General features: G+C 47.7%; 1 protein-coding gene across 1 annotated transcript in view; it reads left to right on the top strand.

Moving 5' to 3' along the window:
* The window catches only part of ZBTB40 (zinc finger and BTB domain containing 40), a 63,869-nt gene extending 60,662 nt beyond the window's left edge, over positions 1 to 3,207 (top strand). Inside the window, 1 exon segment of the mRNA XM_051988292.1 lies at positions 1,880 to 3,207. Coding sequence (XP_051844252.1) covers positions 1,880 to 2,074 — 195 coding nt within the window. The 3' untranslated portion in view covers positions 2,075 to 3,207.
* The last annotated feature ends 23,395 nt before the right edge of the window (positions 3,208 to 26,602 follow it).

Raw genomic sequence — 26,602 nt, 5'->3', positions numbered from 1 at the left:
TGCCCACTGGGGTCCTTTAGAAGGGAGGTGCCCGGACCTGTGGTCCTCGGCATACCTTGGGGACCCCACCGTTGTCGAGGGTGAGAGGGGTGTGGCTTAGTGTGTCGGTAGAGCATTTGATTCAGAGCCAGGAAGGCCTTGGTTCAGACCCCGGCTCTGGCACTTATCCTGGACAATCACTTAATCCCTCTGAGCCTCCATTTCCTCATTTGTAAACAGGAGAACGTCTCCGTTATAGGCTTGTTGTGAAGATCAAATGAAAATGCATAGAAAGAAAAGATCTCACCAAGTTTAAAGTGATAACGTGACTTGTTATTGTAATCATGGCATTTCTGAGGTGGTTTAGAATCTTCCAAGTGCTTTAAAATCTTATTTCATTTGAGCCTCCCAATGACCTGGTGAAGAAGTGCCCCCGATTCTCACATTTTCACTTCACACATGAGGAAATGGAAGCTCAGAGAACATCTCGCGGCCACATTTGCCACCAGGCCTGTCAGTGGCAGGTGGAACCTCTGTCTTCCTGCCTTCTTTCCTTCTGCTTCTGCCTCGAGGGCCTGGTTTTTGTTGGCATTCCCTGCCATGTCCTCTCCAGCCCCCCACCTGAACAGGGTCAGGAAACAGAATTGGAGAGACATGGGTTGCTTCTGTTTTAACTTGGGACTCTAAGAGTCCACGTGCACTTTGGGATTTCTCAAGGCCTGCTTTCTTAATTTGTCTTCTCTACATCTTCTCCTTTGCTATTAATCTTGTATCAATCAATGGCCTTTACGGGGAACTGGGGTGGTTTTCAGTCAGGCTCAGTTTTTGTTGCTTGTCCTTGATAAGCGGAGTCCAGAACAAGGAGTCATGTTCACTCTTCGAGAAGACGAGCATCTCACTGAGGCAGCCCCTGGTTCTTGGGGGACGCCACACACGTTGTCCCCTCCCCCAGACAAAGACATTGGGCCGGTACCCGGGTGTCTGCCTCCTGGCCTTCAAGAAACAGTCCTGTCTGTGGGCCCCCGACCCAGGGGGGCCTGGACAGGAGAGCCGGCCTGGCGGGGGGAGCCCCAGCCTGGGGGCTGCCTGGGAGACGGGACTGGCCGCCCCCCTCCCGAGGCTCAGCTTCCTCCTTTATGGAATGAGGGAGTTGGCCCTACTGATCTCCACAGTTTTTAACAGCTCTAAAGTCCTCCTTTTCATGAATTGAGTGACCTTTGACTTGAGTCCTCCAAGGTTGACTTTTGTGTTGTTCTTGTTGTTTGATCTTGACCTCATTTGAGGTTTTCTTGGCAAAGATACTGCAGGGGCTGGCCATCTCCTTCTCCGGGTCATTCTACAGATGAGGAAACTGAGGCAGACAGGGTGAAGTGACTTGCTCAGGGTCACACCGTCAGTAAGGGTCTCGGCCTTCTGGACCCAGGCTTGGTGCTCTCTCTGCTGTGCCACCTGCTGCCCCCAAGGTTTAGCGTGCCCTTTATCAGTAGTGCTCGGTGCAGAGACCATCACCCCTTTGGAAAAGCCAGGGAAGTAATGCTCACTGGCCACTGTTTGCTGTGCACCTTCTTGTTGCTAAAGCAGCTGGTCGGGCCCCTTAGGAAACCGTGCGCAGGCTCCCTGGCCTGTGATCCCAGAGCCTGCGTCCTCGGAGAGGGCACACAGAGCCACACGGCAGCAGCCTGACGGGCAAAGTTATTTAAATTGTGTGCCCGCCTTCCCGGGGCATCACTGCCTATTAGGCTCGGAGTCTCCCATTAGGCCCGTGCATTCTGTAATCGCTCTCCTCAGGTGAGAGAACAAACAGGATCATTACAGTGTAAAACGGGAATGAGACGGAGCCCAAGCAACAACAGAGGGGCCGCTACAGGTCCCCGAGTCCTGGTCCTTGTCTCCATTACAGGTGATCCAGGCCCCGGAGCCGGGGGCGGCCACCGAGCAGGTGATCACTTTGGAGGAGAACCCTCTGGCTGGATCCCAGGTGTTTGTGACGTTGCCAGACGCCCAGGCTCCCCAGGCCAGCTCAGAGCTGGTGGCGGTGACAGTGGAGGACCTGTTGGATGGAACCGTGACCCTCATCTGTGGAGAGGCAAAGTAAAAGCCACTCGGGGGGCCTCAGAGAGGCGCGGGGCGTGAGCCGGAGAGCCGCGTGGTGACTGAGCCTTCAGCGCAGGCCGCGCTGGCCAGGAGCTTTGCCCTCGGTGTCCAGGACGGCGACCCTGACCCTGGCCTCCCCCAGAGGCAGCCTGACCCCTCACACAGTGCGGCCGCTCCGGTGTTCGTGTTACATTCCGCCTAACATCGAGCACTGCCTCCGCAAGCCTGATGGGCGCCGGAGAAAGGAGGCTGGGGACCAGGGCCTCATCCGATTACAGGCAGCACCCATGGCAGAATGGACGCGGCCAGCAGAGGAGGGTCCGACAAATCATTTTTAGTCTTTGTGTCAAACTCCCTAGCAGGGCATCAGCAGCTCCAGCTCAGGCGCATTCCTCCCGGCCTTGCCCACGCCACCAGTCCCAGGCTCTGTTGTTCGTTTCCTGTTCCTGTCCTGGTGAGTGGCCATCAGGAGGCCCCCCAGCAGCCCCCACCTTCTCATTACGCTGATGTCCAAGGGCCAGGCCCTCAGCACTTTTCCCTACTCTGTGCCCAGGGTGATGACCCAAGCTGACCTTTTGTTTTAATTGGGTCATCCATACAGACTCTCTCCCCACCAGGTCTAGCTTGCACGGCACAGTAATCTCTCTCCCAGAACAAAGAGTCTGGAGTCTTCTCTGGAGAACCCCAAATGTGAGACGAGCCAGCTGCCAGGGCAGCCCCAGCCGGCTCTGCCCTGCCCCTGTGGGACGTGCCTCGGGAGGTGCCCCGGGGCACAGCCAGCGACCCGAGCTGTCCCTTCCCTTTGTGCCAGCTTCCCCTCTCCTTGAGGAAAGCCTGAAGCTGCTGTTGGAGGAGCACAGCAATTGCCCCAGAGTCGGGCACCTTCATTGTAGCATCTGAGAGAATTATGGTTGTGGGGTTGGCGGGAGCACAGTCCCTTCTGCCCCGGTGCAGCCACGGCTGCCCACAGGCCCCGGCTCCTTGCGAAAGGCTCTCAGAGGCCTTGGGGCTCAGGCTGCCGCGGAGCCCACTTGGTATGCCTCTCTTGTTGCTGGGCCACGGCCCCTCAACGACTACATTTCCCAAAGCCTTTTATCTGCCGTTTCCTAAAATATAATCTGATAATTAATGGTTTGTTGACTCCATTATGAAGTGCAATTAGATGGATGTAGGTTCCTGCAGTTTGGAGGGAGCACCCAGCATTTATCTTCTCCTCCTTGTGCCAAAAGGTCGGGCTCTGCCCGCATGGTGTTTACACGCTGAGCCGCGGTCCCTGCCGCAGCCCAGGTCTCGAGCCCCTCCGGGGAGCCGTGCCCACTCCATCCCTCTTCCCAGAACCAGCTCCAGCAGGAGATAGAACCATCCCCCTTTTTCGCCCCATTTATTGCCCACAGCTGGGCCCAGAAGCAGGAGCTCGTTCTGTTCTTGTTGCTGCTGCTCCCAGTCTGTGGCTGCACCTGGGGGTAGGGGGGAAGGGGTTCTCTGCCTGCCCGAGTGGGCCTGCTCTTGGAGGGGGATCTCAGATCCCCTTTTGGGGGCGGGGGGGGGAGCGCAGCGCCTCAGCCGCCGAGTCTATGCCTTAGTCTGAGGGCCAGCGGCTCTGGGGCTGAGAGCGTTGTAGGTGAAGGATTCCACATCAGTGCCGGGGGTCCTGCGGGTCTCTCCAGTAAACCTGAAATAAATGAAGTTCTCAGTGGGGACAGCCTTAAACACTGATAATGACCAGAAGATGGTGCTCAAGCCTTTAAGACTTGGAGCATTAGCCTTGGTGAGAAGGCTCCACAGTGGCTTTCCCTGGGATTCTTGGCAGTCATTTCAGCTTCCTCAGGCCCCCTCCCCAAGCTCTCAAGCTTGGAGAGAACTTGGCCCACAGGGAGTGACCTGGAACGACCTGGAACGTCAGCTCCTGAGTGAGAAAGTCCCAGTGCCAGACCCCAGAGAACCCGCCGGCAGCCACTCTGAGCAGCAGCGCACAGGCCAGGAACTGTTGCCCACAATTAGCAGAAAGGGAGAGAATGAAAGACAAAGGGCTCATAATGGAGGTGACAGGAGAGTGGAGGCGCATGGGCTGTGCCTGGTGGAAAGGCTTTTTTGACTTAAATTCCGGCTCCATGTGAGCATTTGGAAGAAGTCCTGCCCAGATTTCTGGCAGAGAGGCGCTCAGATCGGGGCCACAGAGCCTTCCACAGAATTGTTGGCCTGTGGGGGACGGAGTGGGAGCGGTCTGAGAGGCCGAGCTGCTGATCGGGCCCACCCAGGGAGCCCCGCTGCTCCGGCAGAGGCAAACCGTAGCTGCAGAATCTGTTATCGGCGCTCCACCTTCACTTCCTTCCAAAACCGAATTTGCTGAGCAGAGATGGTAGAACCTGCTTGTCCCACAGAGGGTCCCGAGCCCAGATACAGCGACATGGTGCCCCAGGGAGGCTCACCCCTTTCCTCCTAGCTAGCTCAGCGCCTTCCCGTCTCCAAACAACCCATTTTCATTATGGCCCCTCGTGTCCCCCAGCCGAGGGAGAGACTGGGCGTTTGCTCACGAAGCTTGTGGCGTTTCAGGGAGGCGAATTACAGGTTCATTCAGGCCAGGCTCCCACAGTAGTTAACTTATGTAGAAGCAGCCATGAGGAGGAAGCAGCGTGGGAAATCTCCTTCGGGGCAAGTGATGGGGAGCAGGCATGGAGCCTTGTGGGTTGGGGGTTGACCATCACAGGAAACTACTTCAGGGAGAAGGCAATTAGGTGATCGGGAAGCAGGGATTAGCGTGGGAGGGTGAGTCATTCCTTCTAAGCCTGGTGTACATGGCGGGAGGACCGGGAGGTCAGCAGAGCAGCCAGGAGACTAAGGTGGCTTTATTCTCTTCTTGAAAATAGTCTGTCTCATCTGCCTCAGAAGCCCCAGATTCTACAACCTTCTTAAAGCTTTTTAGCACTGCATGGACCAGAGGCTGGAATATGGATGTTGTGTTCCCATGGTGATTAAAATCCTCTCAGAGGAATAAAGTGCTTTCCTTCATGGAGCACACCCCCAGGGCCATGAGAAAGTCGGACGACTTACCGAGACAGAAGGGCCTTGCTGCCCCTCGATCGGGCGATGGAGTGCTCTGGGTGCTCCAGACGCCAGGAGGACATGTGGGATCCCTGCCCTCCACTCACTCATGCTCAGGGATGGGAAGAAGAGAGGGAACTTAGATAAGCCACTTTCCCTCTGGCCACCATTGCCTCCTCAGTGAGCCACCGGAGGGACCCTGTTGGAAGGAAGAGGGCCATGTGGCGTCTCTTCCCGGGTGAAGACAGTTGCCAGCCAGCCCTCTCCCCCCCGTAGAGCCAGGTGGTTCTGAGAGACAGTGAGAGTTGGGGGGGGGAGGCCCCATGACTACTCCTGTGCCGGGGATCTGCTCAGCACTGTGTGGGTCCCTAGAATATTCAGAAGAAAGGGAGGGTTTGACTTAGAGGGAGACATTAGCCGGATTTGGGATTAGGGAATTGTCAGAGAGTGAGGTGGTTAATTATCTGTCATATTGTGATAGACTATCCAGAGCTGGTCAGACTTGGGCCAAGTTCAGAGAGAGAAGGAGAGCAAACTCCAGACACTTGCTCTGCTTGTGCATTAGCACACAAGGAAGAAAGAGACCATCCGTGCTTTAGATGACAGCATGGGCCAGGGGAGTTCCCAAGGCTAAATCAGGCCGTTTCTAAATTGTTCAAATATAAAATTGTCAGGTACCATGCCAAGGATAACTAGGCTGGTTTCCTTCCACTTGTACCTGGAACAGCCATATAACTGATGATATAAATTCTACAGACTTGCTGACAGGCTCTTGGGCTGTCTCATCCCCCTGCAGAACAGGGCTCCAGCCACCCCTCCAAGCAGCCCGGGTTTCTATATGACTGCCACTAAGGATGGTAAAGACCCCTGGCCACTGTTGGCTGGTTTTTCTCATGAAGCTGGTTCCCAAACTCCATTGTTTGGATGGTACCTCAGTGTCCCCTCTCGTTCCTCCTTGCCTTTGTATGGAATGACCTGAGATCTTCCCTCCTAGATTCCCTGCATCATTTACACAATCCAACAACCCTTAATTACATAGAGCCCTGTATCGGTGGTTATTTCATGTGCAAGCCTGACCCTAAGTGTCGCAAGAATAACACGCTGCAAAACAAGGTGGGGAGGGGAATCTCAGCAAAAAGATGAGGGGGTTGGGGAGGGAGCAGGAGCTGAACTGAGCATGTCGCCCAGCATTTCGGGGGAGGTGAGACAGGCTTATGGAGGAAGGCTCCTGCACATGTTTACTCCAGCCTCAGAAGCCCACCGAGCACTGAGGACGCCCTCACGACAGACTGCTGACATTGACATCTCTGCTCAGACCCTTCTGCCCAAATGGCTATTCCATCAGCATAGCCAAGAATGGGAATTTTCACACAGTAGGCTCTTTAAAAAGAAACAAATCGAATTGAACGTTGCAGCCCATATCCTGCCCACGACCACCAGTTCTGGCTCCATCAGAAGCTTGGCTTGTCCTTTTTATCTCCCTTAAAGGAGATTAGCAGGAGATTCAGAGCTGTGCACATGGGCTGGGGAGCCCCGCCCCCCAAATGCTGTTTGCTTGGGCTCATAACAAGCCCTTCCTGCTAGTTCTTTTTGCATCAAGTGCTCCCTGGTGATGCCGAGAACATGGGATTGAACAGAGTAGGGCAAGGTGACTGCAGAAACCCACCGCGCCCCTCCAGGGAACATTACACAGGTCTGTCGTTGGGGGTCCCCAGCAAGATGGATTGGAAGTGGCTAAGCTGAGCAGGGGGCCTTGGGCGCCAACAAGCAGACCTTCTCTCCTTGGCACCCCATGAAGGATCCAGGCAGAATCAGACGTTCCCATTAGAAAGAGCTGCCTTCAGAGATGCCTTTCTTGACACAAAGAATTAAGTTGAATAAAAGTCACCGGGGTAGGAATGAGATTTGGGCTAGTGGCCCATTGACAGGTGCACATTCAACCGAGCAAACTTACCGGGTCCCTACTTTGTTCAAGGCCTTGTCCCAGGCTTGAGGGGGAGGGGGAAGATAGGGGTTACCAGAACAAAACAAAAAAAAAGCCAGTCTGGCCTCTGCCTTCAAAGAGCTTGTGGTCGATCTCCTGGGAGGGGACGACATGTATAACTCTTAAGTGGGAGAACAAGGTGGAGGACCACGGGGCAGAGAAGTGGCCTGGAGAGCAGAGATTCAGGGGAGAGTGTTTTCAGCTGAGGGCACCAGGCAAGGATGATGGAGGGAGGTGTACCTGAGTTAAACCTTGGCAGGAGAGAGGAAGTGCAGCCAGGTGAGCAGGTGTGCAAGAATCACAAAGGCGTCTGTTCTGCACCAGAGACCACCAGGCATGAGCACAGGGCTGAGGAAGATGCAATAAGAGGCGAGATGGAGCAGTCCTGGAAAAGTCCACTGACACATGATTTTGGATAAGTCCCCAGACTGCCCCTGGAAAATCCGATCGGTTTAGACATTCCCAAAGGTCCCTCCTGGTTCCAGTATTCTGAGAGTCCTGAAACTAGGGGATCCTGAGGAAAGGAAGGACACATCAAAGCTGAGAAGTGGGGGTCTGGCACCCTGAGATGTATGGAACAGGGAGGGAGCCTTGAATGGTGTAATACAGACTTCAAGGAAGAACAGTGTGACCTGTACTATAGTCACTGAATCATAGATCTGAAGCTGCAAGGGGTTTTAGGAACTGGCTTGGTCCGTTGTGCCAAACTCAGAAATAGATATTAACTTAGAAAGCCACAAATTAACCTTCCCAAACTTGTGTTTTTATTGTTAAACCTTTACTGGTTACATTTTAATCTGGTTCCTCTGGCGCTGTGGAGTTGGAGGCGGGGCAGCAAGTTTCACATCTCTGGCTAGCCCAGCATATGTTTCACAGGGGAGGAAACTGAGTCCCAAGAGGTCAGAATGGAGAGTTTCACTAAGTAGGTCCTCTTGACTCAAACCTCACACCGTCTTTCTCATTATCCCACACTCCCGACTCAAGTCAAGAAATTACTACCACATTTTAGCAAGATTTTTCAACAAAGGTTGAGGCAAAAAAAAAAAAAAAAGGATTTTCTGCTTTAATCCTCAGCTAATCCGAAAATTCAGCTCACCACAGTTCTGTTCCTTGAACATTCCAGTTAGCCCAGACCCTCACTGCCTTGTGCCTGGTTTACTGGGACCACCTTCTAGCTAATCCCTCTGCTTTCCAGCTTTCTTCCCTCCCATCTGTCCTGCATCCTTAGCCAGATTAATTTTTTCCCTAAAATGATGCTTTCATCATTTTACTCCCCAGTTCAAGACCCTCATCCCCTCCTCTTTTCCCCCAACAAAACTCTGCCCAACATCCCGGGCTTCCACACTTCGATTTCAGGTCCACGCCCTGTTCAACCCAACAGTCGGCTTCCTTCCACAGACATAGGTCACACAGCAGATTCTAATACAGAGAGATGTGCTGTGAGATTGAGACCTTCCACTAGTTGGAAGGATCAAGGGAAAGTACCATTTCCTTCTCTGCCAGGACTAGAGTTAAAACAAAAACAAAACAAAAAATTGAGGATTTGAGAGGTAACAATGGAATCTAGGCCTGGCTTCCCCTCCCTTCCACAGGCTTTTGAAATGCCTCTTATTACTCCAAGTACTGCTGGAAAACAAATCGGGGCCCGAGCAGCTGTAGCTGTTGGGTCTCGCCATCAGCCTCGGCTCCCGGATTCGGCTATGACTTATTGTGATGAATATTTTATCGGACAATGGTTTGCCTTAATTAAACCTCAGTTTTTTAAAGCTCTCAAATGTGATTTTTTATTTTGACTTGGGGCCAAAAGCCTTTCAAAATATGGGAACACATCTGCAAAATTGGGTAGAAGTCTACAGGAAAATAAGATTCAAAAATCTCCATTCTTAGATTTGCACGCTGCTTTCCAGGAAGGCACCCGTTTGTGTGCACTTGGGCCTCTGCCATTATGTTCAGTTGGAGCTATTTGGAAAGCCCAGAGTACCTGAGAGGGGAGGGGAATGTGCCCAGTAGTGGCACTGATCCCAGCACAGGTGGTGAGAAGAACATCAAAGAGAACCGTTTGAGTCCTTTGAGGCTTCCCTGCAGCTTTGATCCAAGTCCAAGGGCAGCTTCCCTTCACCCCAACATATTTGCCACCATTCATCACCTTGGGGAGGGCACCTTCAGGGACAGTCCCTCTTAGATCGCTCTGAAATCTCTTCCCACCGAAGTTTTGCCCCTGACTCCCGAGGTCTGTGGCAGGTGGATTTGGGTGGGAGAGGGGCTATGGAGAAACAACTGGGAGGACATGATTGACTGGTGGAGATTGGAGTGGGGGTGGGAGGGTGCTTGCCACTGATAAGGGGAGAAGCTAGACCATGTTGGAGCAGCTGAATGGGGATCTCGGGAGAAATCCAAGATGAGAAATGACGAGGATCCGAATGAAGGGCTTAGGGCCTGGGTAGCAGGCAGAAGCAAGAAGCCTGAAGCTCCATCTGGGCTCCTTCTAGCACCTAAGCAAGCTTCATGACCACTATATTCAAAGCAGCAGAGCAGAAGCAAAGTGGGCGCCAATTGGTACAGGAATGGCTAAAACCAGAATGCACCAATATCACGGGGCATAATTGTGTGGAAAGAAAAGACAATAAAGAATTCAGAGAAAGGAAAATGGGATACACAACAAAATGAGAAGCAGGAAGTTGCATAATGCCCAGACAATGAACCTGGACATAGAGGACAATAGATAAGGCAGCGTCATTGCAAGGAGCAAGAGAAAAGTTGGGAAAATACGCCTTTCTGCCTTCATGAAGGAAGGAGGAGGGCCACTTCTATGAAATGGCACATTTTTGCCCTGTGCTTTTGCTTAATTTTCTCCCCTTTCCCCCCACACCCACTCTTTAAATCTTTATCATAAGGAATAGAACTATGGGAAAGGGGTATATCTGAAAATTTAAATGATATTTTTTAAAGGCATCAATAAAAAAATTTAAAAGGGCTACAAGCAAGTGAACTGTGACAGAGGAGGAAGAAGGGCGGAGGGACTCCTTGAGAGGAACCTTGCCGCATAAATCCACAGCAGTATTAGTCCGACCACAACCTTGAAGTGACTCAGACCCTGATCCAGGGATTAGCCTAACACAGAAATGAGCCTGACCTCAGTTACCTCTGAACTTGAGAGAGCAGGGTGTAGTGAGATGGGAATTGGTGGACTTGGAGTCAGGAGATCTGTTCAAATCCTGGATCTTACTGTGTGACCTTGAGCAAACTGCCCTCTCTGGGTCTGTTAGGTGATCATTAAAGTCTCTGGTTCTGATCATCTCTAATCCCATGATTCTTCTAGCCTGGCCTCCAGGTATAGACTTGGCAGAGTTGGATCCAAGGGATTCTACTTTAGAGAAGCATCCTGCATGAGGGAAAGGGGATAGGAGGGGCTGCTAGGTGGGGGATCTGAGAGTCGAGGGCACTGAAATATTGAACTGCTTAGCTATAGGGTCAAGACTGTAAGAGGGGCAAGTGAAGCCAGAGTGGGGTTTTAGCCCAAGAGGACTAAGAATCCTTAAGCCTAAAAGCACTGAGAGGTAGAAGTCATAGTGAAGATGAAATAGACCTTAGAGGGAAGAGGAGGTATAGGGAGAGAGGGAATAATAGGAACTTATGATCAAGCAGGGGAATTTTAGAATCCTTGGCAATGGAAGTGGACTACCTATGGGTAATGGGGAGATTCAGGGGAAACCCCATGCACAGTAAGACACTAGAGGAGTGATAAGAAAATGATGGCGCAGCTAGATTGTGCAGTGGATACAGTGCCAGTCCTGAGGTCAGGAAGATTCATCTTTGGGAGTTCAAATCCAGCCTCAGACACTTACTAGCAGAGTCTTTTAGGCTCTACCTACACACATCTTACAGCCTTCTTTGTTCTCAGTCACGAGTCTAGCATGGGCCCTTCTCACTTCTCACCTGGACTTGGTCTCCCTGTCTTGAGTTTCTCTCCTTCCTCAGTCCATCCTTCCCATAGCTGTAGATGGACATCCCTCCAGTACAAATTTGATAATGACACTCTCCTGTTAAAAAAGCTCTTCTTGCCACTAGGACCAAAACAGATTGTGTCATTTGGCATTTAAAACCCCATCACAACCTGCCTCGCCAACCTTGTCACACATTACTCCCTCCTTCCCTCCCTCCCTGTCTCTCTCTCACTCTTTCTTCTGGCCAAACTGATCTACTTGTCACCCCCCACCTTTCATCTTTGTGCTTTTGCAGGATCTGTGTCCAGGACCTCAAAAGCACTCCCTCTTCCCCTAGACCTCTAGTATCTCATTTTCTTTCAGACCTCAGATTAATCACTACTTCTTATATGGGGCCTTTCCTGACCCTTTCAGTTTCTAGTGCCCCCCCCCATATTTGCACTGTATGTATCACATACTGTATATATGTTTACTTAATGCTGTTTTCCCTAAATAGAATGTAAGCTCCTTGAGGGCAGGGAATGTCTCATTTTTGTCTTCGTGTTCTTTATCTTGGTGCAGTGAATGGCATATAGTAGGTGCTTAATGAATGCTTATTGATTGACTGCATTCCAGCTGTACTTCCTAGGAGATGAACTCTTTAGGGCTTTAGTTATCTTATTTGTAAAAGGAAGAGTTAGGCTGTGGGATGTCCAAGTTCCTGGAAAACTCTGACACTCTTCCTATAACCTCTGTCTTGAGCCCATGCAGTCCTGTTATTCAATGATTTTCATCTCTACTGTCTCATTACCTCTCCTGACTTATGGAGAGAGATGGAGAAAATGTGGCTTGTGCACCTTGAGGTAAGGATCAATGGGGGGTGGGGGGAGTTATTGTACTTTACCATGATCCTATCTCTCTTCAGACCCTCACACCCAAAAGTCCTCCCTCTTCTCCTTTCTACTCTTTTCTCTCTTAGTTTTCAGGACATTTTTTTTTAATTCTCTCCTGGCTCTCCTCCTACTTCTCTGACCACTCCTCAGTTTTCTTTGCTGAATCCTTCTCCAGATCATACATCCTATAAGGTTCCTCCCTGGGCCCTTTCTCCTTCTATGGCACTTCACTTAGGGAGCTTATCAGATCTAATGGATTTAATTATCATCTCTGTGCTGATGCTTTTCAGATTGATCTATCCTGCCCTAATCTCTCTGCTGATCTCCAGTCTTGCATCTCCCTGTCTTTGACATCTCAAACAGAGATACTCCATCGCCATCTTAAATTCTCTCTCCAAAATCAAACTCATCATCTTTCCCATTAAATCCTTCTCCTTCCTACCTTCTCTATTACTGCCTAGAGTGCTGCCATATTCCTAGAGCCTCAGGCTCACAACCTAGGAATATCCTGCATTCCTGGCCATTCACCACCATCTCCCAAGTATTCAATCTGTTTCTAAGGCCTGCTGATCTCACCTTGGTAACATCTCCCTTCTCTCTCTTGACACTGCCATTATCCTGGTCACCTCACACCTGGATTGCAGTAGCTAGTGGGGCTGCCTGCCTCAAGTGTCTCCTCATTTAACAATCAAATTTTTCCAAAAGCTCCAGTCTGACCTCCCCCAGCCCCACTCCATCAACTATCTCTTATTGCTTCCAGGATCGCACTCAAAGCCCTTCCTAATCTAGCCCCCCTCCTATCTTTCCAGTCTTCTTACCCCTTATTCCCCACCTTGAATTCTCCCATCTGGTGACCCTACTGGCCATTCCAGGAACAACACACTCCATTTCTTGGTTCTAGGCATTTTCTCTGATTGTCTCCTCTGTCTCTCCCACTTCATCTCCGCCCACTGATTTCCCTGGCTTCCTTCAAGTCCCGATTAAAATCCCACTTTTTCATGAAAACTTTTTCAACCCTTCTTAATAGTAGTGTCTTCTCTCTATTATTCTATATTCTCATAACACTTGTATACAATTTGTTTTTTATGTATTTGTTTGCTTCTGTATATTAAATGTTTTCTGTCTTTTAAACTAAGCTCTTTAAAGTGTGGGCTGTCTACTCCCTTATCCGTGAAGAACTGGGAATGAGCAAAGAGAGAGGAAGCACTTTAGAGACAGACTCCTTTCCTTCCCTCCATTCATCCCTTTATTCCCACCCCCACTCCCTTTTGAGGGGACAGATGCAGGGCGGGGTGATGCTTTGACAGTGTGTGCAGCCTGCCAGTGCCCAGAACTTATGTGGAATGCTTTCAAGCTACTGAAGGGAAGGACAGAATGATGAGGGTCAGCAGGGCCCTTCTCTGGTTCCGATTAAGCTCGGAGAAGATGGGCTGGCATCCCCTCAGCCTTGGACTTAAGACAGCTTGAGTGTGCGAGTTCTTTGGGGAGCAAGGGGCTTTTCTGTCTTCCCTCCCCCCACTGCATACAGCTCCAGACTTTTTTTGTTCTCTCATTCCTTCCTATTTCTCTGTCTCTCTTGGTATCTCTCTGTTCATTCCCATCTCTTTTACCTTCCTCTCTATCTGTTTTATGGTCTCTCTCAATCTATATGACTCTCATTCTATTTATCCTACTTATCCTCCCTCACTCCCTCTTGGTCTTCCTGTGCTTCTCTGTTTCTCTCTCCTTCCATTTTTACTGAATTTATCTTATAAATATGATTCCCACCTGGCCCCACACACACATTAGAATGTGAGCTCCTTGAGGATCATGGACTGCATTTTTTTTCTTATCTTTGCACTTTTAATTCTTAATACAGTCCCTGAAATACACATAGCAAGTGCTTAATAAATGTTTATTAACCTGTCTCTGTCTCTCCCTTGCTTGGAATCTCTCAGTCTTTGTCTCTGTGTGTACTCTCTGCTCTCTGTCCTGGAACTTTCTTAACCTGTTTTTTCTTCCTCCTCCCACTCAGTGTCTCCCTCCGGATGCCCCTTTCTCAGAGGTCTCCTCTGTTACCTCTTTGTCTCTGTCTCTCTTGCTCACGCTACTTCTGACATCTTTTTATGTGCCTCACTGGCTCAACATTTTCTTTCCCCATTTTTCTTTTCCTATGATGGAGTGCAGAGAAAGAGGGGAGAGGTATGGCTCAATGACAGCCCCAGCCTGAGCCAGCCCCTCTGAGCTGTCACCGAGGAAAGAAATCACATAGCAGCCCCTGAAATTCAAATGAGAGTTTTGCTGAAGCTGCTAAAAAGTCATCAAACGCTATCTTTGAAGTCCTCTGGCAAGCTGGTCATTTCTTTTCAATGAGTCCCTGGTGGAAAGGAGATTGCAGGGCTGGGGGTGTGGGGGAGGGTGGGTCTGAGCACACAGACACCCCAGGGGGCGGGCCCCAGGTCTCCCTGCTTGCTTGCCTGCCAACAATCAAATCCAGAGAATGTCGAAGCAAAAAGGTACCTGGGAGCCATCTAGTCCAACCCTATCATTTTACACATGAGGAAACTGAGTCTCAAAAAGGAAAAAAAAGGTCCACCGGAGGTCACTTGGAGAGCTGGTGGAAGAGTCAGGATCCAGAAGCAAACCACCGGGCTCTGACCATGGTGCTAGGAAACAAGAACAAACTACAGGCTTCTGTCCATGGTGCTAGGAAGCAATGCATCCTCACGAGGGTCAGAGGGTTGAGAGCAGACAACGTCTGCAGGTAGCTAGGGAGGATGATGAAGAGAGGGTGAGAGCTAAACTCCAAGGTCATCAGGGTCCCCGACACTGTCGCTCCTGGTAAAGGATGGGGGATGGCTTGGTGCAGCCACTTCCAAAGCTGGAAACAAAACTTTGCATCCCAGAAGAGAGAAAAAGGAGAATATCGTTGTTCTTCTTGCCATGGAGTCCACAGTACTGGCAGCCTCTGTGCCTCTGTGAGGACGTGGAATAGGGGAGGGTGTGGAAATACCACGAGGGTGCTCCCAGGACTGACCTTTCTCTGGCTCCTTCTCTGGCCAACTTCTGAGTCCAGGTTGGTCTCCACCATCAAATGGGTCCTAAGCCAACCCTTCAGTGCAGATGGGCAAGGACAGATTGGCACAGCATACACTCCTTTCCCAGGATCACACAGTGACCTAGTATTGGTGACAGGATTCTAACCTGGTGACGAGGTGGTGGCTCAGTAGATGGAGCCTAGAGTTGGATTCAGGAAAACCTGAATTCAAATCCAACTTCATCTAAAGGGGTAAATTACTTAAGCCCTGTCTGACTCAGTTTCCTCATCTTTAAAAATGGTAATAGTAATGACACCACGGTTCTTGTGAGGCTCAAAGGAGATGTTTGTAAAGTGCTTTGCAAACCTTAAAGTGCTGCATAAACACTAGCTGTTATCTCCCTGATTTCTAGTCTGGCACAATCTTTGCTATAATATGCTATTCATTGTATGTAATGTATGAATATGTAATTCAGATAGAAAGGATGAGAAAGTATGGGGTCATATGGAGTGTAAGCCCAAAGAATTATGGGACATAGATGTATGAATTCAATTATGCCAAGGGCTTTGAGATAGAAAGAAGTTAGGAGCCTTGGACTTGAGATTGAGCTGAATTTGTCATCCGAGAACCCACATTCAAATCCTGCTTCCTTGTTTAAATCCCATGACCTCTCAGACCCTCAGTTTCTTCCTTTATAAAAATGGAATAAGACCAGAATACTCTTTAAGGTCCCTTCCAGTTCCAAATCCCATGACCTTCTGCCACTGAATCACTAAGAGTGTGACCTTGGGCTTATGGCTGACCCTCTCAAGGCCTCCCTTTTTAAATGGAGAGAATTGGATTTGCTGGTCTCAAAAGTCTTTCCCAGCTTTGATATCCTGACAATCTATCTTTGAGGGACTCTCTCTCTCTCTCTCTCTCTCTCTCTCTCTCTCTCTCTCTCTCTCTGTGTGTGTGTGTGTGTGTGTGCACACTTGCGCATGCATGTGTGTGTGCCTTAGCGTATGTGCGTGTGATGTTAAGAAAGATTTATACAAGTGCCCCAGGTGTATTTTCTGTGCAGTTAAAACTCCATATTTAATGGTTAGAGCCAGAGTGGTCACGGCTGTCACCCGGGATTTCATGCTCCCGTTTACATCTTTAGTTTCCCCTGTCAGAGACAGCTTCATCCTCTACTCCACAGGGCCTCTGCGTACTGGGAGGAGGCGGGGCTGGAGCCGGAGCCCCCCGCTGTAGGGTTTGGAGACAGATGTGCGATCTGTCATGGGACAATATGAGAAAAAGAACGGAACGTCAGCCCCCTGGGGAGGGTGGGAAAGAAGACAAGGAGTGAGACTAACCAGGGAGTGGAGGCAGGTGGTAGTCAGAATCTGGGCAATTCAGGGTCGTATTAGCAACTAGCCCTTCAACAAAGAGAGCCATCAGGCAAAGGACCAAGTTTACCGAAGGAGGAAGTTTGCCGGGCAGAGAGGTGGGGCGGGAGGGTCTGAGGCAGCAACCTCGATTGGGAAGGGGACGAAAGAGCTCCTGAGGAAATGAAGTCAGGAGGCCAGGAGGTCCACACCAGATTGGGGTCAGGTTTATAAAGTCCAGGTCAAGATGCCTGGAGGTCAGAGACACATTTGCTGAACCCAAGATTAGGACCATCAGCTATGAATCATGAGACTTAAAAAAACCCCAGACATTAAGCTCTTAGACTGTGCCCTGGCAGGGCCAGAGAGACAGGTCACCAAGCCAAGAAGGAGGTCCACCCTCCCAAGGTTGGCATCTGGTGGATCCAAAGAATTGTGAAGAGCTGTAAACTCTAGGACTGAAGAAAGCCAGGGAGTTTAGCCTAAAGACTCCTCCTACTGAACAGAGACCAACCTGGAGGGTGGGGCTAGACATTTCCATCTGTAAAGCTATTGAATCTCTTGGGTAAAATTTTTCACTTTCTCCAATCACTCTCCCAAAATCACCTTCCGCCTCATAGCTCTCCTGTTCAGTAGCCGGGACGGAATTATTATTCCATTTTACAGATAAAGAAAGTGGGGCCCAGGAGAAAACGACTTGCCAAGGTTCTCACGTATGGATTAATCAATTCTATATATCAAACACTAGGTCAGGCACTATGGATTCAAAGACAAAAATAAAAACAACTTCTGTCTTCAAGTAGCTATCATCATATTGAGAGACATGCCACAGATAGACTTGTAAGCAGATGCAAAATGCATACAAAGCACAACCACGGCAATCTTGGATCTTAGGCACTAGCGCTTGGCAGGGGAAAAGTGGACTTCAGGGAGGAAAGGCAGGAAGATGGGAGATCAGAGGCCAGATTGGAAGTCTAAAAGTAAAAGGGACCTCAGAGGTCATGTTAGTCCATCACCCTCCATTTACAGGAGAGGAAACGAAGCCCTGAGATTAAGTGATTTGCTCCAGATCCTTGGGGATCTGTAAGTGTCCCAAATAGAATGACATACGTGAGGAATGGTGGAAAAACCAGTGTATTGGACCATAGATTATGTGACAATAAGTGAACTATAAATCCAGAAGGGACACGCAAGGACATCCAGCTTCCAACCCAGCTCTTGCTCTGCACTGTTATCCGGGAGGGAGGTTTCATTGGATTTCAATCTCTCTCTTGATCAGGAGTTCTTAGCCTTTTTTATATCCCTTCGATGAATCCTTTCTCAGAATAATGTTGAGAGGTTTTTAATTCACCGAAAGAAAACTAAATATCAGAGGTTAGTGAAAATCATGTCATTTCTTTCCCATCCAAATTTACAGACCCCTTTAAATTGATCCCAGGATGCTAGGTTCAGGTCTGAGACTATCTATGCCTTATCAGCCCCCCCCCTCCAAAGATGGGCACCAGGTCTGTCCCCAAGTAGACCCCTGTGGGAATCTCCCTAAGTTCAGACCCCACAGATCTGTCACCAGCTCTCTAGGACTTCTTTCTTTGCTTCACGGGATAATTGTCTTTCCCAGATCCATTGTCCCTCCCTCACTTTTCTGAATGGGAGGCAGGAGATATTCAGAACCCAGAAAACGAGATGTGAATAAGAATTGCAGCAAGAACAGCTCATGTTTTTGGTCCCGGTCCCCAGATATAACCAGCCCACAACAATCCCAGGGATTCAACAGAGGCAAAAATAACCACTCTGCTGGTGCTCTCTACATATATCACTCCTAGCTTCCCTTTTCCCCCAACTCTTCTCTTTCCTGCCTTTTTTGTCTTCTTTTCTTTTAAGTCATTTTCCAAATCAAATTGGATCCTAAATTCACCCTCCTCCATGAAGCCCTCTGTGGTTACTCCCGCCTACAAAAGGATTCTTTGCTTCATTCCTGCTCCCTTCTCATATCTTCCATTGTCTCTCTAGACTTAGCTTAGCAACACAAACAAACTGACCTAATTTCTGTCCCCCTTCTGCCACATCTCATCTTCTTCCTCTATACCTTTGCTTAGACTGTGCTCCCTGCCTGAAGTGCTATCCCCTTACTTTGCCTCTTGGCCACCCATTCTCTCTTCAAGACTCAGCTTTAATGAGCCTCTTCCCTCAAGAGGCCTTTCCTGATTCCCCCATTCTCAAATGCCCCTTCTTCCCAATTACATTGTACAGTGTCTTGCACATAGTAGGTGGTTAAGAAGCAGGGGTAAAGAGAGTCAGTCAATCATCCCACTTCACTTAGTCTGGTCCCTTTGTCCAGTGAGAGCACATCTCAATGGAATCAATCAACTTGGGGGAAGGAGGGGATGCCAAGGGATGGCAGTGGTGGTGGTAAACTCGGTAACCAAGGGAAGTTTGTTTGAATCGAGTAAGGAAATTCGTCGTGCCCACTGGAACCCTGTTTAAGACCAGGAAACTAATTTGGAGGGCAGGATTAGAACTAGTAGCAATCCAAGAAGGGCCATTCTGGCCATTTCCCCAAGAAAGAATCACTTGACCAGGGCCAGGGAAGAAGAAGAGCCTTGACCTTGATCTCAGTTTCCCCATGCTTGACTTGTAAACTTTGGAGGGCCAGCGCATTGGGGTATTTTTATTGACATCTCAGTTGTAAAAGTGATGGCATGTGTGCATGTGGAGATGACAAGTCTCTGAGGATTCTTCAGTTTACTTTGGGAGAAACACTACAGGGGGCTCCTAAGCTATATCACCAGAAAGATACTTCACCCCTCTCCCTACCACCAATCCCCAAGGCTATGCTTAGAACCTTCTTGTTCTTGTTTTGTGACGCTACTTGGGGTTTTCTTGCCAGAGATACTGGAGAGGTCTGCCATTTCCTTCTCCAGCTCGTGTTACAGATGAGAAAACTGAGGCAAACAGAGTTAAATGACCTGCCCAGAGTCACTAAACAGCTATGAAGTGTCTGAGACAAGATTTGAACGTGGGAAGATGAGCTTTCCTGACTCCAGGCCTGGCACTGCCTCCACTTTGCCACCTAGCTGCCCCTTGGAACCTCGAGGGAAAGATATTAGGACAACTTTCTCAAGACCATGCCTGTCAGCCTGAGTAGGGGTTGTAAGAGTTCATCCCCACAGAACGGGGTCTCCGTTCTCAGAATATCTGCAAGACTTTGGGGGATTTATGCACATGAACCACTTGGAGTGAATTGTCATCCATTCTGGACTTTCCATTCATTGGGAAACTCTGGTAATCCCCCATCTTACCATTACCATCTTGGTCAACTAAGCATCTTCCCTTCTGCCATACCTTTTTTCCCCCAAACTAAAACAGACAAGAGGCAAAAAATTAAATTCATTGGATCTAGAATCGACAATCCCTTTAGGATCATCTAGTCCAACGACCCCTTGTGACTATTGAAGACATGACGCCCTAGAGAGGTAAAGAAATTATTTGCCCAAGTTCACACAGCTAAGAAGGGGCAGAACTAGAAAGAAATCTGGGGCTTCTGACTAGGAATCCATCCCTTTTTCTTGCTACCAAGGTAGTCTCCATTACCTCAAATAAGGAACACAACAACCCTGGGAAATACCTAAAGATGAATCTCTCTCAGGAGCCAGCTGGCCCTTCTCGTGAGCAGCGGGCACAGTGCCAACCATCATGCCATCTGAGCAGACCTCCATGCCAGCTTCAGTCCCGAAGAGAAAGGTTACCAACTCCTCCTCTGGCACCCTGCCACTTTGACTCAAGTTCCCCCCAGAATTCCTAGCAGGATCCCAAGCTACTAGATCCTCAGACAAACAATCTCCATTCTGCCTGGACACTGTGCCTCGGAGAGGTCTCCTTCACATTGTCACCAACCGCTGGCCAAGAGCTGCTCTGGCTCCCTGTCCCGCTCTCCACCAGCTGGTCACATGCATATCCTAGGCTTGTCTTGAGGCTGATAAGGGTCAGTGGTCAGACACAACCCCGGGGGCTTTTCCCTTCCAGCTGCCATCCCGGCCCGTTGTCTTCAGCCTGACAGCCCCCCAAGCTCCCGCTTGTGCCATTTCTCGGCCCACAGGGCCTTGCCCCTTGACAGGCAGCTGGCTTCTGGCGATAGTCAGGCCCCCGCCTCTCCAGGCCTCCCAAGGGAACTATGGAGGCCAGAGGCCCTGTCTGCTCCAGCAGCCGGGCCCTGCTGACCTGGCAGAGAAGGGGAAGCGGCCCTGTCAGGAGGCTGTCAGTGGGGAAGGCAGAGGCCCGGCTTTGTTGACAGGCCAGGGAGCTTCGGCCCTTCCTAGCCAGGACTCCTGGGAGTTACCGCAGTGTAAGAGACTGTGCTAGGACCTGGCTCGTCCTCAGCCAGCCTGAGCCTGGGAATGCTGATGGCACTGCCAGCGCTCCCTCTCAAGGCTGGCCTTGCCCATAGGCAGGAGAAAGAGTTCTTTCACCCGCGGGGACTTGAGGGACACGTGGCCTGCCTCGAACTTGTTGTGTGAGCTTGGGTCGGTCACCTTCCCTCTCTCAGCCTAATTTTCCTCATCTGCTAACTTAGTATGCTACAGCAGGAGCAGTCTCGGACTCAAGTCTCAGAGCCCACTTATCGAGTATGTTGCGGTATGACTTCTATTTTCAAAAATATTTATTCATTCATTAAAAAAAAAGGTTTTTTTGGAGGCAATCAGGATTAAGTGACTTGCCTATCTTTTCAACAATGAGATGATTCAGGCCAGTTCCAAGGATCTTGTGATGGAGAGAGCTATCTGCACCCAGAGAGAGGATTGTGGGCACTGCATGTGGACCACAATATAGCATTTTCACTCTTTTTGTTGTTGTTTGCTTGTTTTTTTTTCTTTTTCATTTTTCCCTTTTGATCTGATGTTTCTTGTGCTACAAGATAATTGTGGAAATATGTATAGAAGAATTGCACATGTTTAACATATATTGGATTACTTGCCATCTGGGGAAGGAGGCAGGGAAAAGGGAGGGAGAAAAAAATTGGAACACAAGGTTTTGCAAGAGTGAATGTTGAAAATTATCAATACATAAGTTTTGAAAAATAAAAAGCTTTAATAAAAAAAAAAATAACCTGCCTAGGGTCACACAACAGTTCTGAACTCAAGTCCTCCTGGTTCCCAGGCTGGTGCTTTATCCACTGAGTCACCTAGCTGCCCCCATTCATTCATTCTTTCAAATTCTTAAATAATAATGTACTTTACTGTGCAGAGAAGCACATTTTTGATTTACAAGATGTTAACAAAAGTCCAATTCCAGGGTTTCTTGCAGAGCAATGCAGGCAGTTCCCAGTGATCATCCATGGCTCAGCTTAAAACAGTCCCCTTTTACTTCTGAAAGAATGTAGATAAAGACAATGTCAAACACTGATGGTCACATGGCAATGTGACTTGATAGTTATATATTTCATTTCACTGCAAAGTCTGATACTACCAATAGCAGGATTTCACTGTGTGCATAATGAAAACGCACCCCTCCAGGACTTTTCTTTTTTACCATGTAGTTCTAAGGAATAAGAATTCCATATATTCAACCTCTGTTTCCAAGAAATAATGCTTGATTACACTTCACATAGATTTCAAAGTAACAATCATTCATTCCTTTTTTTAACATTCACTCTTTAAAAGAAAATTTTCTCCCTCCCTCCCTTTCCCCTCCAAATTCTCTCCCTCTCTTTTTCCCTCCCTCCAAACTCTCCTTTCCTCCCTCCAGTTCTCTCCCTCCCTCCAAAGTCTCTCCCTTACTCCATCCCTTCCTCCAAATTCTCTCCCTTCCCTTATTCCTTCCCTCCAATTCTCTTCTTCCCTTTCTTCCTCCATCCAAATTATCTTCCTCCTTTCCTCCCTCCAAAGTCTCTCCCTTTTTCCCTCCCTCCAAATTCTCATGCTCCCACCAAACCCTCTCCCATTTACTGAGAAGATAAGCAATATGATACTCATTCTAGATGTGAAGTCAGGAAAAACACATTTCCATGTTAAAATATGACTTTAGGACAGCTAGATGGTACAGTGGATAACATACTGACCCTGGATTCAAGAGAACCTGAGTTCAAATCCAGCCTTTGACACAACGTTTACTAGCTATGTGACCCTGGGCTAGCATTTAACCCCAATTGCCTTGCCCCCCACAAAAAGAAAGAAAGAAAAGAATATGACTTCTGTTTGGAGGTATTTTTAGATCACTACTGAGGTTGTCTCTGCCATCTCTCACAGTCTATGATTCTGTGCCTTAGACCTTAGACTCATACCCTATCTCTGATGCTTTCTAACTATATAAGGAATCAGCGATTTCATTAAGATTCCATTTTCCACCTATAAAATGTGAATAATAATAATGACATTATTATTATTATTATTGTTATTGTTATTATTATGTAATCCTTGCATTCCCTATCCCCAGAATTCTCCCAAGGAAAATAGGAAAGAAAAATCATTTATTAAACCCTTATTATATACAAGGTACTTGTATGTTTTATAAATAGCATCTAATTGGATCTACTCAACAACCTTGGGTTGGGTTTTATTATTATCTGTACTTTACAGCTAAGGAAACTGAGGCAGATGGCGGTGAAGTGACTTACTTGGCCAGCTCACACAGCCAGTATGTGACAGAGGAGAAACTGACTCAGGCTCAGCCCCTCTATCCACTGAACCACATAGCTGCCTCCAAAAGACTAGAAAGGGGAGCCGGAGTCAGATTCTAAAGTATATATACGTTGGAAACGTCTTTGGCTTATGTTGGTAGGACCAAGGGGACATGGACACTGTTATACACTATTGTTAAACTTATATACTACATACATAAATACATATATGTAACTGAATTAGTTCAACTGGTTTTGGGGGGGGATGCAATTATGAGGGAAATTATTTAATCCAATAAGTCCATTAGCTAACATTCCCAAGGAGGTCAAAGACAGAAAGAAGAGGTTCCATATACATCAAGAGATTCAATTCAGCTTCTTCTGTGGCATCAAAAAAATAGAAATAAAATGGAGGAAGGGATGGCTGGTCAAACTGGGGCATTTAAATGTGATGAAATATCCTTATTCAGTGAGAGTAACAAACGTGAAATGAAATGAAAGGAAATGAAAAAGGTGAAATGGATGGATGCTACAGAGGAAAATAATCAGAACCAAAAGAACAAAAAAATAAATGTAAAGAAAAGAAACAATAAATAAAAATAAAATATTATCTCATTTGATCCTTCCAACAACTCTGATATTGTTATTATCTTTCTCTCTTTTTTAACAGATGAGAGAAACAGAGTCAGAATTTCACATAGCTAGTTAGTATTTGAAACTGCAGTTGAACTAATGTCCTTCTGTCTACAGATTCAAAACTTTATCCATAGCACCATCCAAATGCCTCACATTTGCCAACAACTACGAAATGTTTTTGTAAATCTTGAGAGGCAGTGTGGTATAATGGATAGATGCTGAGTTGGGAATCAATAAGACCTGCATTCAGATTGTGCCTCTGGTATGTACGAGATTTGTGTTTCTGGGCAAATCATTCCACCTCTGTTTGCCTCAATTTACTCTCCTATAAAATGAGAGGGTTGAATTACATCAGAAGTGTCAAACCTGTAGACCAGCAAATTTTGGTCTGTAGCACATTAAAATGTAATTGGGGCATGTTTAAGAAAATAAATGAATGAATATAACAACAATAATAGCTAAGCTTGCATAGCACGGTTCTTACTATCTGCCGGGTACTATGCTAAGCATTTTACAATTATTATCTCATTTGATCTTCACAACTCTAAGAGGCAGGTGCTATTATTGTCCCCATTTTATAGATGAAGAAACCAAGGCAAACAGAGTTTAAGTAACTTGCCCAGGATCATACCACTATTCCGAGTCTACTGTTAAATAGGAACTCAGAGCTTACCTTGTGGAGTTTTTGTTTTTTGTTTTTGTTTTGTTTTTGCTGAAGCAATTAGAGGTTAAGTGACTTGCCCAGGGTCACACAGCTAGGAAGTACTAAATGTCTAAGGTCATATTTGAACTCAGGTCCTCCTGATTTCAGGGCTGGTGCTCTATCCACCGCACCACCGAACTGCCCCACCTTGTGGTTTTCTAAGTCGATCTTTGGCCAGCAAGGATCTATTTCTATTTGAGTTTCTATACCTCTGGACTAATGACCTCTCCACCTCTGCATTCGTGATCCTTAAAGCTCCCCAATAATGTTAACACAATTTCTATTACAAGCATCTAAATGAAAAATACACGCAAAAGGATTCAGATGCTGAGTGCCTCCAAAGAACAAATGAAACTGAGACTCTCCTTCCTGTGCCACACTATAAATGCAAAATGTTATCATTTTATAGGATTCACTGTATCTGTTGTTTTCACTTAATTTTTTAAAAAAAATATTGTTATAAGAGTGTATTCAATTTAAAAACAGACTTGGGGGTAAGAGGTGGGGAGGGAAAGAGAGAATCCAGAAATGGCTGGGATATAAAAATTAAAGCACTGAGAAATTTTTTTTTTACTAATTTAAATTTTTTTATTCCAAATTCTCTTCCTCCCTCTATATCCTCTCTCATTCATATAAACCTTATTATACTCATTCTTTAAATAAAGCTAATTGTAATCCTTGATACTGGGCTCTCGAGGGCTTAATGGACTGTTTCATCTCAGGAGTTTTGAGCTCAGTACGGTTAAAGTCCTTCTGGTATCCTCACTCAAGTCCAGCATCACTATCACAAAAACCCAAGGACGAATTGTCTCTCTAATGTGGACAGCCACCTACTAGTTCTGGGCTTGAGATCCTGCCCTGGTTCTTGTTCCCCACCTCTGCGTGCTGCCACTTGGACTGGGGGCTGATGTAAGCTTCCCCTTTGGGAAGGGAGCTGTCCAACACAGAGATTAATGCTGAGGATCCAGGGGGTTAGGCTCAGGAGCAAAGGCGCTGACTCAAAAGGACATATGAGTGAATGATGAAACTCTCCTTTTGTCAAATTGTAGCAGCAAAATCTTAGAGCTGGAAGGGAGGGACCTCTGAGATCGCCAGCCCAACTCCCTCAAACCCATCTGGCTTTAAGCTCTCACTGATGCCTTTTGGGTTTTCCATCATACTCATTTCCTCCTATCCACCCTCTTCCAAACGGACCCTCCCTTGGAACACCCCTCCCCAACAACAACAACAATCCCAGTTAGCGAAAATTATCAACAAAGCAACTCTGGCTGGCCGACCCACACCCTCAGACCCTGTCCTCTGCTGGGAGGTGGGAAATGCGTTTCCTCATTTGTTCACTGCCCCCCAAAATGGGACATTGTGATTTATCAGAGTTCAGTTCCCTTTAAGAATGGGGTGGTGGGGAAACTGAGGCCCAGAAGGATTAAAGATCTTGCCCAAAGTCGCAGAACCAAGATTCCAAGCCAGGTTCTCTGATTCAATAATCACTACAGCATGACACCCCCACCCCAGATTGGGATCTCTGTTCCATTTAGATACAGTCCCTTGTACTGGGCTTACCCAGAACCATATTCACTTCTGGAAAGCTTATAAGGGTTGGGGGAAAAAAAAAAACACTTTCCTCACCCCAACCCTGTAAGAGAATGCACTTGCTTCCCTCCCTCTACCTCATAGAGACCTCTTCCTTTAAGATGCAGATCAAACACTATTTTCTGCATAAATCCTTTCCTGATCCCCCAAATGCTTGTGCCTTCCCTCTCAAATTACCTTGTATTTAACTACTATGTATGTGGAGATGCATCTATCAAGTTGATCCTATGCCATCTATAGTTTATATGTATTTCTTTGTCTCCCCTGTTGGGATGCTAGATAATTATGAGTAGGGATTATTTCATTCTTTAAACTTGCAACCCCCCTCCCCCCAGCATCTAGCACATTAGCTAGTACATAGTAGGGATCTAGTATATACTTGCTGATGAATTTTTGATATGAAATTTTGTTTTCACCCATTTCACCCATGATCTTTAACATTTTCTTTTTTAATTTTCGAGCTCCAAATTCTAGCCCTCCCTTCCACCCTCCCCTCTCTCCTCCCTGAGATGTAGGTGGTACATGGGCAATCAATTACTGATTGATTTTTACCCCGATTCTACAAATGAGGAAAATAGGGATCCAAGAGATTAAAATGGCTTCCTCAAAGCCACAGAGCTAATACATTTCCCAGCGACCATTTGTTTCTCTGTCTAAATAAGCGAACGAAGAAGGCATTTTGTTAAGTGCTTACTATGTGCTAAGCACTGTGGGGCAGCAGATCCCCTACAGCGGGGAGGAACTAGCTGGGAAGGATGACTGCAGGATGGGAAGCA

The sequence above is a fragment of the Antechinus flavipes genome, chromosome 3, assembly GCF_016432865.1.
Source record: "Antechinus flavipes isolate AdamAnt ecotype Samford, QLD, Australia chromosome 3, AdamAnt_v2, whole genome shotgun sequence".
In the NCBI taxonomy this organism is placed as follows: domain Eukaryota; kingdom Metazoa; phylum Chordata; class Mammalia; order Dasyuromorphia; family Dasyuridae; genus Antechinus; species Antechinus flavipes.
Note: the sequence above shows the minus strand (reverse complement) of the source record. Positions and strands in the feature narration are given on the sequence as shown.